The sequence below is a fragment of the Prenolepis imparis genome, unplaced genomic scaffold (genome assembly GCF_030444845.1).
Source record: "Prenolepis imparis isolate NDT839.2.m4 unplaced genomic scaffold, iyPreImpa1.0 SCAF_2, whole genome shotgun sequence".
Classification (NCBI taxonomy): domain Eukaryota; kingdom Metazoa; phylum Arthropoda; class Insecta; order Hymenoptera; family Formicidae; genus Prenolepis; species Prenolepis imparis.
The window spans coordinates 14,453,031-14,465,224 of NW_028141160.1; the positions used below are offsets into that span (position 1 = coordinate 14,453,031).

At 31.4% G+C, this 12,194-nt stretch overlaps 2 protein-coding genes across 7 annotated transcripts in view; one reads left to right on the plus strand and one right to left on the minus strand.

Annotated features, from left to right (window-relative positions):
- Positions 1 to 4,296: 4,296 nt before the first annotated feature.
- Positions 4,297 to 7,548, plus strand: LOC145948181 (alpha-amylase 4N). Its single transcript, XM_083057920.1, has 5 exons — positions 4,297 to 4,493; positions 4,809 to 5,239; positions 5,475 to 5,838; positions 5,961 to 6,449; positions 6,813 to 7,548. The coding sequence occupies exons 1-5, from the start codon at positions 4,323 to 4,325 to the stop codon at positions 6,822 to 6,824; spliced, it is 1,467 nt and encodes a 488-aa protein (XP_082914046.1). The 5' UTR covers positions 4,297 to 4,322; the 3' UTR covers positions 6,825 to 7,548.
- Positions 7,549 to 10,260: 2,712 nt separating this feature from the next.
- LOC145948582 (uncharacterized) overlaps positions 10,261 to 12,194 on the minus strand; it is a 232,400-nt gene continuing 230,466 nt past the window's right edge. For all 6 annotated transcript variants that reach the window (XM_083058242.1, XM_083058246.1, XM_083058253.1 and 3 more), the window contains one exon: positions 10,261 to 12,187. In XM_083058242.1, coding sequence (XP_082914368.1) covers positions 11,897 to 12,187 — 291 coding nt within the window. In that variant the 3' untranslated portion in view covers positions 10,261 to 11,896. The remainder of the gene's footprint in view (positions 12,188 to 12,194) is intronic.

Sequence of the window (12,194 nt, forward strand, 5' to 3'; positions counted from 1 at the left end):
ATTCTGATGGTACCTTCATAATGTGTAGACTATGTACTGTTAAAATATCTGAAAGAATAATTTTTGGCGCGTTTTAAAATATTGAAAATTAAAACTTTTAAACCGCAAACCTCATACGGCGAGGATTCATTTTACGTATATTAGATAAAAAAGTTTTTAGGCTGGTAAGATGATGGTACCATCATTGTGTGTAGTCAATGTACTGTTAAAATATAAAATAGATTAATTTTTGACTCGTTTTAATATATTGAAAATTAAAACTTTTAAGCCGCGATTCCCATACTGCGCACAAATATATTACGTATATTATATCAAAAAGTTTGTAGGCTGGTATTCTGATTGTACCTTCATAATGTGTAGACGATGTACTGTTCAAATATATGAAAGAATAATTTTTGGCGCGTTTTAAAATATTGAAAATTAAAACTTTTAAGCCGCTGACCTTATACTCCGCGGATTCATTTTACGTATATTATATCAAAAAGTTTTTAGGCTGGTATGCTGATGGTACCATCATTATATGTAGACAATGTACTGTTAAAATATATGAAATATTAATTTTTGGCTCTTTTTAAAATATTAAAAATTGATACTTTATAGCCGCCAACCTATTAAAACTCAGATTCATATTATATGTATTAAATGAAAAAATGTGGAGGCTCGAATCTATTTGGTACAGAAATAATTCTGTATATAGTCTGCATATAATGTACTATTAAAAAAAACAATCAATTAATTTTTGGCTCTTTTTAAAATATTAAAAATCGATACTTTATTAACGCGAACCCTATATAACAAAGAGTTAGACCTTGTGTATTAAACCAAAAATTTTGTACGCTCGAATCTGTTTGGTGTATAATAGTAATCTGTATAAATATACTACTAAAAAAGACAATCGATTTATTTTTGGCTTTTTTAAAAATATTCAAAATCAATTCTTTATAACCGCGGATCTTATATAAAGCAGAATTATATTATGTGTATTAAACGAAAAAATTTGTACGCTCAAATCTGTTTGGTATAAGAGAAATCTGCATAAAATATATTATTAAAAAAACATTCGATTAATTTTTGGCTTTTTTTAGAATATTCAAAATCGATACTTTATAACCGCGGACCTTATATAAAGCAGAATTATATTATGTGTATTAAACGAAAAAATTTATAAGCTCGAATATATTTGGTATAAAAATAATCTGCATAAAATGTACTATTAAAAAGAACAAGCGATGAATTTTTGTCTCTTATTAAAATATTAAATATCTATACTTTATTGCCGCGGACCTATATAAAACTCAGACTTATGTTATGTGTATTATATAAAAAAACTTGTACGCTCGAATCTGTTTGGTATAAAAGTAATCTGCATACAATGTACTATTAACAAAAAACAAGCGATAAATTTTTTTCTTTTTTTAGTATATTTAAAAATGAAACTTTGTAGCCGCGAACCCTACACTTGCGCAGACTTATATTATGTATATTATAATATTATGTATAATATAAAATAATTTGCATGCTCGTATTTATTTAATATAAAGAGCCAATATAATTTATCGCTTGTTTTTTTCAATAGTACGTTGTTTGCAGATTATGATTATACCTAATAGATACGAGCGTGCAAATTCTTTTATTTGATATACATAATAAAAGTTTGCGCCATATAGGATTCGCTGCTACAAAGTATCGATTTTTGATATTCGAAGAATAGCCAAAAATTTATTTCTTGTATATTTCGATAGTACATTGTATTATATATATAAAAGTTTTCTGCAAACAATGATATATATTATTCGAGTTTTAAGTAGTAAACATATTATTTGTAATATTATTTATAACATTTTTAATTTTTATAACATATTTTTATTTTAAAATTTAATTAGCAAATTAACGCTTTAATTATCTGATTTCTGTAAAAAAATGTTCATCAAATTTAAACAAACTTTATATAAAAATATTATTTTTATAATATCATTCTTTTTAATATAAAATCGAAGAATGGCGCGCGCGTAGCGCGCGATTGTGTTGTTCTAGTTTTTCTAAAAAACCTGGACGAACTAATTACGATTTTAAGCGGACTTTTACTCTACTATTGTGAATAATTTAATATGAGATAGCATTCTTTCTGAGAGCTTTTTTGAAGGACATGTTTTCTGTTCTGACAACGTTATTGTTTCAGTATAGCAAAATTACAAGCTAATTAAGGTAAAACTTGTTATTTTTCAAATTATGATGATTTTATCACGTCTGTGAAAAACACTTTGGAATCGTATTTTCAAATATATGCAAATTACTCAAAATAATTTATATAATATTATATTAATAATATTTCAAAATTATTCGAAATAATTTTAAGTGCTTCACATTTCTCCATATTTATCTCAATACCTAATACAATCGGGCGACATAGCACTTTTTAATTTAGTACGTGATTAACTTGTTTTGTCAATGATAAATGCTCAACTAATTGTAAGTGCAATATTTAATAGAAAGCAGTTTTAAGAAAAGATGCACAGTAGACATATTTTGTAAAGATAAAATAGCTCTGAATCATCGTGCAGCTTTCAGAATTGCAATACAGCCGCTATTTTTATTTCAAATAATGTTTACCAATCATATAATACTATAGTTATACATTAAAGATAACGCAAATATAAATTTATCAGAAGCGAGAAAAATTTACGATGATATTTGTCATACTATCGGGTCAAAGTGTATCATACCAATTAAAGCGATCTGTGAAATTCCAAGGAACAAATATAGTATTTTACAACAAAATTGCAATTATTATTTAGTAGATAATGATCTACACATTGCACATATAATGCGACATCATACACACATTTGGATATTATTTTCTAAAATTAGGAAGAAAATGGAGTATTGTCAGCGTTCTTAAACGCGTTGTTATAGCCTTAAAGGTTATACACAATTATATTAAAATTACGCAATTAAAAATAGAGCACATATCCACACGAAATGCCGACACAGCGGGTCACACGCAATAATAAAATACGAAATATGAAAGACGAGGCTAACACCGACTAAGCATTGCGTTAAGAAATTGCCAAATTGCCAAATTGCCAAAGCGTCCCGTTAACCTCCATCACTTGCATCTAGATCTTTTAACTGCGCGTATTGACCGCATTTAAATATAAAAAGAACCCATCGCTAAACTCGGGAATCAATTTGGAATAACAATCGTGTACGTGCAAACCGCGTCGGCATGAACAGGCGACAAAAGTAAGTGTTTAAGTAATTACGAGTGTACGCCAATAATATAATACGCGAGTATATTTGTAAAAAGAGACAGATATAAACAAATGTATAATTTTGGATGTTTATATTAAAACGTTACACAATAAAAACGAGTGTTAATTCATTGACGAATCCCGAACTCCTCAGTTCTTATGAGTGGTTACGATCCCTTCAAGAAACTCGTGCCGCTCGCGGGCACAACAGCGTTAAAGTAGAATTAAACGTATGTATCGACTCTCATCGTTATCGAATCACAGAGGTCAATAATGCGGACGACAAGAAAATGTGACTAATTATTTATATAAGTAATTGGATGCTCTCTCTTACCCACCACCCCCTCGTTCATCTCTTTAAACTATAGAGTCCTCTTCTCCTACTTTCTCTTCGTCCACTGACATTCTCCTCCTATGAATCTATAGAAAAACTATGGGAAAACTAAGGAAACCTCTTATTCACTCCAATGAATTTAGAGAAATCACTCATTTCAATGGAAAAAAATAATATAGAAACCGCATTTATATGCTATAGCAGTGCGGCTTATTACTTTTTCAGTAAATGATGTTTTATGTGTGATTATATTCTAATTTATTAATTATTATTAATTTAATAAGAAATTTAGTAATTTGCATAATGAATCGAGTTTTATATAATCTTAATTGTGTTAGCATGTTTGTTTAGAAAACACCGTTTTCTTGTGAAGTTTTCGATAAAATTCCTTTAATTTAAGTTCAATTTTTTCTGTCAAATTTTCTCGAGATAGCAACAGTTAGATAACAAACGTTTTACGCATATATTATAACAGCTGTAACTTTGACACTTTATCGATCACAATATTTTTGATTAGACAATTGGAATTAATTAGTCAACTGGCCTTAAGTGACATTTATCGATTCGTGACATATGTAAACATGTTTTATCGGAGCGGCCAAAGGCGCAATATAATGTATGTCACAAGAGTTCCCGGTGAAAACGTCACGTGTGAACGCATAATAAATCAATATTAACCTTCGGACAAGCTGGTTATATATCTCGGTGACTGATAGTTCGCGACATCATTGTGCATAATGCGTGTGCTGGTGTGCGTCTTAACAATACTATCAGCGGTGGTCGCTCAGAAAGAACCGCATTATGTGCGCGACCACGATGGAATAGTGCATCTCTTCGAATGGAAATGGCCAGATATTGCGGCGGAATGCGAAAATTTTCTGGGTCCTTTGGGATTTGGTGGTGTGCAAGTAAGTGATATTAAAAGAAGGAGAATCAGATTAAAAATAGACAGTGATCACAAGAAAATTCTAAAGAGATAATGATACAGGATGTCTGAAAAAAGTTTTACTTTTTTTTTGTAAAATCTTGGAAATTAAAAAAAATATTTTGTATTAAACTTACGAAGAAATTATTATAATTTATTTTATTTTTATAAATGTATTCTTCTAAAATGTATTATTTTAGGAAATCACAATTTTTTTGCATCAGCAGAGAAAGAAGCAAGCAACACATCGATCCTCACAATACAATCGAACGATTAAAATTCTTGTCAATTGCTGCAGGTTTCTCCGGTACAAGAAAACGTGATTGTAGACAACAGACCATGGTGGGAGCGCTATCAGCCTATATCCTACATCTGGCATACGAGATCGGGTACAGCGGAGCAATTCAAAAATATGGTTCGCAGATGTAATAATGCCGGTGTAAGAATTTACGTCGACGTGGTGTTCAACCACATGACCGGCAATCACAAAGTCGCAGTGGGTACCGGCGGTTCGACAGCGAATACATACAATTTCAGCTATCTGGCAGTACCGTACACTCAATATGATTTTCACGCACCCTGTACTGTTAACAATTACCAGAATGCGACGAACGTGCGGAACTGCGAATTGTCTGGTCTGCACGATCTAGATCAGTCGAAAGAGTTTGTCAGGGAGAAGATCGTCAACTTCTTGAACGAGGCCGTCGACGCTGGAGTGGCCGGTTTTCGGTATGCAGAACCTTTTTGCGATTTATCTTATCCTATTGCAATATTTTTCAAATATTCTTCACGATATTCTGCGAAATCTTCATTAAAAATTAGATTTTTAAAATAATTTTACTATTATTTCAATGCAAACAAGAAAGATATATTAATATTCTTTTAAGTTAAAAAAATATATTAGCGAAACGAGATGTACGAATCTGCCGAATATAAAAAAGTCCCATTAATTTTTGGATTTCAGAGTAGACGCAGCTAAACACATGTGGCCGAATGATCTAAAAGAGATTTACTCTCGGCTGAAGAATCTCAATTCCAAATATTTTGACGCGAATGCACGACCCTACATATTTCAAGAGGTGATCGATTACGGCGGTGAAGCAATCAGCAAATATGAATACAACAGTTTTGGCGCGGTGACGGAATTTCGGAATGGCATGGAAATCAGCAACGCCTTGAGAGGAAACAATCAATTGAAATGGTTCATGAACTGGGGAGAAGCTTGGAATCTCTTACCATCTCAGGATGCCCTGGTATTTATTGACAACCATGACACTCAACGAAGCAATTCCAACATACTCACCTACAAGTCATCGAGGTTGTACAAGGTAAGTAATTTACGAAAAAAATTGAAATAAAATTATAAATTAAAAATTAAAAAAATTAAAATAAAATAAGAAAGCTCAACTATGTTATTATTATGCAGATATAATATTAAGCATAATTATAGATGGCTGTCGCTTTCATGCTGGCGCATCCTTATGGGAATCCGCGTGTTATGAGCTCCTTCGACTTCCACGATTTCGACAGCGGTCCGCCCCACGATTCCGTCGGAAACATCCTGTCTCCGATCATCAATTCTGATAATACCTGCGGCAACGGCTGGATCTGCGAGCATCGGTGGCGTCAGATTTACAATATGGTGCGTTTCCGAAATGTCGCGAATAAAACCGGCATCAAGAATTGGTGGGACAATGGCCAGAACCAAATTGCCTTCTGTCGCGGAAATAACGGATTTATCGCAATCAATGGTGACCACTTTGACTTGAAGCAGACTCTCTTTACTTGTCTGGAACCCGGTATTTACTGCGACGTCATTTCTGGAGATTTGGTGGAGAACAAGTGTACCGGTAAAGTTGTGACGGTGGATGAAGATAGCAGGGCTTACATACAAATTTTGACATGGGAAGAAGACGGTGTACTCGCCATTCATAAATGGGTAAATATGTCTTTTTATGTCATTTAATTCTTTTAAACACGATATTTCACGTGCACTTGCGAGTACTTATATGTTCACGTGAGTATAATAACTTCATATATTTACAGTATGCATTTTTATCGAAACATTGCTTATATCCATCTTATCGCACTAATTTAATTTTAGAATTTATTCTGAATAATATATTCTCGATACTAATAATATCTGCAATAAGACTTCTTGCAAAATTACAGTTATTATAATATGATATTTATAGGAAATAGAGCTTGATCATGTATTTTTTAATTACTTGCTTTTAATGACCAATTTTATGATTTTTCATAATAATCAATAACAAAGTTTTAAATAAATTTCTCTTTGCAGTCCAAGTTATAATAATGAAGATCTGATTACACGAGGAAGACAAAAATCAAAATATATATATAAAATACTATCTGCTGCATATAAAATAAAATCTACTACTGGAAAAATACTATAGTATATGTATTATATAAATATGGAATTAAAACTATACATATGTATATTAATATATTTATATAATAACGACTTATTATGTGTGTGTATATGTGATACAGTAATTTATATAAAACAAAATTATGTAAAATTATATATAATATATAATAGATATATAACATAATAAATAATATAAGATATATAAAAAAATATTGCAGTAAGTTAAAATATTTTAATAAAATAAATTAATAATCTTAATTATCGTGGCAACTATGTAAAAATGGAAAGATTATATATTTGTTATTATATATATATGTATAGTAAAATATATATAGTGTGACATATCAGTGGAATATGATTAATCCTCCGATTGCTTAAATTTTTACTTACCCACTTTATATATCGCTTAACTGTACAGAATAAAAAAGTTTTACTTACCCCACTTTATATATCGCTTAACTGTACAGAATAAAAAATTTTATGTTTACCATTTTATCAAATCCAGTACTATATCTATGTATGCATCGCGACAGCAAACTCACTTGCTATTCAAAATGAAAGTTGTATATAATTATTCATATTTCTTACATATATTATACATAAAAATATAAAATGGTTGTGGTAAAAAATAAAACAGTAAAATACACATGTGCTATTTTTCAACAAAGTTTATTTTAACAGAAACAATGTACTGTGTGTTTTTCCTCTTTTCACCATTAATTTCTACTATACATGATATGACAGTTAATCATAAGATAATACACGACAGACTCGCGATGGAAAAATAAAAAGAGTCGAAGGGGAGATCAGGTGAGATGGACTGGATACATAACGTAAAAATCGATCGAATTTAATAAGGAAGTACGCCGAAGGATGGATAAAAAAATCTTGAAATATCACAAAAAAATTGCCTTATTTTTGCCCGGTTTTTACCATCTCACTCTAGCTTTTAATCCGTACGCGATTAAATTATCCTTCGCTGAGAAAGAATCTGTCATCTTTTACCGCCTAATAATTCTTTCTGCTCGTCCGTTTATATCTTTCCTCTCGACGGACAAGTATACTGTACGAAATAATTAATGCGTAACGCTCGTAATACGCATTAATAGCGTGTGAACCTCGCGACTAATACACTAAATAAAATACTACGGGGCATTTGTAAAAGCACGACATAAATAAATGCTTAAGCGTTATGTACAGTGATCCTTTGTTTTAAGTAAAAGCCGCTAAACTCGATTAGCGCACCCGAGTTCGTCATAATAAGTGACAAAAAGAAATATTTCGCTTATCCGACACCGGATATTATCGTCAATCAATGAATACTGCATTCGTTAAACACGACACAAACAAAGAAAAGTTTTCTTAATCACATTATCATATGTACATATGTATGCTGAAAGATATCGTACTAATTATAAATAATAGGCACGTAAACATACTTCAACCTACAATTATCTTTTTACATACGACAGGAGCAAGTGTAATGTTGTATGCGATTACAACGTCTAATTACCATTGGTAATTTTGTACTACGAGTAGTAACAGACTTATGTAATCGGCCGCAGGAAATACGATGACATTTCCTTCTTTCACTGCTAGTGTCATTTCTGATCGTTTCCGCTGCCTAAATAAAACGTAGATTGATCGAATTTTTTAAAATGCTGTGTTTTTTTTTTTACATTTTTCTCTTAGGCTAAACGCAAACTCGGGAGCGCGGACGTATGTATATGAACGCTGTTTTAGAAGTGTACACATGTGTGTATGTGTGTGTGTGTGTGTATACATATGTTTATATAGTCTGCAATAAATGTGTGGATAAATCTAAAAAATACTGCTCGTCTTATACGAACTGATTCATCATTCACACTCGCTTTCTCTCACGAATGGTACGTGTGTAAGCGCAAAATTTGACGTCGCTCTCAAACATCATTTATTTCTTAATCGTTATGTGAATACAATAAGGCAACGAGTACTACACAACTAAATAAATAAACGTTTACGTTGTAAATCTTGAAGATTAAAGGGGAGCTAATGTACAATTCTCTAAGAGCTATACAAGTCCATCGCACGTGAAACTATCCTTGTTTGTTCATACGTGTTAATATGTGTGTTTTCGTGTGTGTATGAATATATATATGTTCGCACGTGGATTTTGTTTTTGCACGTAGAGCGTTAGCAAAAATATATAATTTAGTATATTTATCATAATACATCCATATATATATAAAAAAACTTCGTTAAAATATATAAAAGAAATAACGATTTGAGCAAACACGTATCTCCTACGGTAATTAAAAAGTTATCGCATCCAAACATATTTATTGTTATTGCACGTAATTCTCCCTATAATTTTATATATCGCCTTCTTTTTTATATATATATAAATCTATACTTACATCGGTTTCGCACTTGCACGTAATCGCATTCGTTCCGATATATTGTACGCATATATGCGTATCTCTCTATCTCACGCATTCTTCTTCTCTTCATCTCTTCGTTCTCTTTTCGAAATCAAGTCATTTGTCGTTTCGTCGACTTTTCGTTTGCCGTTCGGAGACACGATTTCGGCCATTACGATCGAGAAAATTATCGATCGAAAAATATGATTTCAGGTAATCGAGAGTAATATTATATGGGTCAATGGGTATACAATGCGAATCGAAGATTAATCCGAACGCCATAATCACTCAACGACGTCATCTTGGAAGACTTTACAAAGATAGGCACTCGTTTGCTTGATTTTCGATTATCTTATTTGTCTTCCGATAGTTCGAAAGAAAACAAACTTATCAATTATAATTCAATGAACATAAGCCAATCTTAATGCATTTATCGTAAACGATAATACAATTTTCGGCTTTTTCGTATTCGGTTTCAAATGTTCCAAATAAAGTTTAAAAAATTTATTTGTGTGATGTATTCATTTATGTTATGTATTTATTTATATTCTATTCAAATTCATTCTATTCAAAATCATTATATTATATTCAAAAAGAACTTAAGGAGAGAAAAGAATGCACTTTAAAAAAATTAAAAAATTAAAATTTGTTGTATTGAAAAAAAAATTTTCTCAATTATTTTAAGCTACATAAAATGAAACACAAATTTATATTTTTATAAAATATTAAATATATTAAAAAATATTAAATATTAAAAATATATATTATATATATTTTTAATATATGTATATTTAATATAATTTTATAATTAAATATTATATATACATATATAAATGATATATAAAAAATATATAAAAATATATATAAATTATATATAAAAATATATATAAATTATATATAGAACTATTATTTTATATATAGAAATTTTTAAAAAATTTTGAATACATAAAAACAGCATATCTTTAATCTTATTGCTTCTCTGTAAAATCTAAATTTTTTAGTTTTTAGTTTTTTGTATCTTTTTCTCGAAAACTACTAGTTCAATTGTAATCATCTTTTTATTCTGTCCAGAAAAAAATAAACTATGTTCTATTTCTTTTTAAAAATTGAATTTTATATATTAAAAGAATATAGTAGCCAAAAAGTTTATTTAATTTTAAAAACTTTATTTAAATTATAATAAAAATTTGAAAAAAGTACCTAGCAACAAGTGTCGATCAAAATGTAGTCAAACATATAGTAAAAGAAATTTTTTTTTAATTGTTCGATATGTTAAGAATTGTCAGTGTGGATAAAAAGAAATAAGATAAGTAGTTTTGTCATATGATTTAATAACTGCACTCTTTCCTTCTTAAGATAGAAAAAAATTTGATTTCATAGAAAAAATATATAAAAATTTAAATAAACATTTTAAATAAATATACTTCCAATATATTTTTGCAATGAATGTCACAGTGGAAGACAATCTATTAGCAAAGTTAATAAAAAATGAATTACTTGTTCGATATATGATTCTAATTCTCTAGTTTTTACATTACGAAATGTACTATTTAAGTACTGAATCCGTGACACAAATCACAAGTTTCATAAGATTTATAATTGTTTTTTTATCAATTTCCCCACACACAACACATATCGTTCTACCAAAGACTTGTGCTCTTGTAATTTTATTCGTGAAATTTACTTTTATAATTTCGTTCCAAGGCAAATAAAAATTAAATGCTCAATTCCGAATTATTCCGCGTAGATCCCCCAAAATATATTTTACTTTTATTAATAAATACGTTCAATTCTAGAAATCGTTGTCATTTCGTTAATGTTCTCATACATAAATTTATTCTCGTAACGATATGTATACGATCGTGTGATTCAGTTAAACTTCTCTTTTCGCTTATAATTATAATTAATTATAATTATTCAATAGTTTCGCTTTTCATGTCACATTTATACAGTTTTAAAAAATATCTTTCTGTTTAGAGCTATCTAAATGTCATTCATTAAAATATTTTTAAAAAAATGATAAGAGTTGAATTCGTCTCACTCTTTTATCGCGCGGGTTCAATTTTAGTGCACGCAATTAAATAACATGCCTCCGTCGTTCTGTGTCATTCAAATCCTACATAATCTGTCGTCGCAGTCGTAGTCTTTTTTACTAGTCTACAGTCCTTCAGGTCTCTATAGTTTAGGTTTTACATTATTCCGACGTTCTCCGGCGACAAAACGTTTCAAAAATCTCTATTCTTGAGTACTTAACTTCATGCGCGCTTTATGCGTGAATGTGAATTAAAGTCTCTCTTTCTCATTTCCTACGGTCTAGTCTCGGCTACATACTCCACAGTCTGAATTCTCCTACCTATAAGAAAGTCCTTCCCAGTTCTTGATTACACTGACAACAGGCGGAGTCTCCACTCTCCCTGGTATATAAAATCGTCACTGTTTGATAGGCTTTTTGAAGACGACTTCCGGCTTGCGTACCGGACGGGGTACGCGCCGTTCTATCCTGAGGGCCCGGTTCAAGTCCGGAGACGGTGACGATGGTGTCACGACGATCGCCACCGTCTCGGACCCCAGTGGGGGAGTCTCCGCCATTGTTTGTCAGTTTCCGGTGCTGCTAGGTCGCCGGCCCGGTGTCTGCTGCTGCTGCTGTTGCTGCGGTTGCTGTTGCTGTTGCGTTACCGCAGCAGCCGTGCCCGCCGCGCTGAGCGCCGGTAGCGGTGTCTGATGGCAGTGGGCACAGTGCAAGCAGACCGTGCAGGCACCGATCTTCCGAGCCAGCATTATGCGCAGCTTCAAAGCTGGACCGAGCTTCATGCCCATCGTGCCCGTCAGGTGATTTTCCGAGAGAAGCGGCAGCGCGGCGCCGTCTATACGATGCTCTCGAAAATTCTGCAAT

Coding starts and splice junctions, on each gene's coding strand:
- LOC145948181 (XM_083057920.1), top strand. CDS start 4,323: ATGCGTGTGCTGGTGTGCGTCTTAACAATACTATCAGCGGTGGTCGCT. Junction 4,494..4,808: donor TGGGATTTGGTGGTGTGCAA/GTAAGTGATATT, acceptor CAATTGCTGCAG/GTTTCTCCGGTACAAGAAAA. Junction 5,240..5,474: donor GCTGGAGTGGCCGGTTTTCG/GTATGCAGAACC, acceptor TTTGGATTTCAG/AGTAGACGCAGCTAAACACA.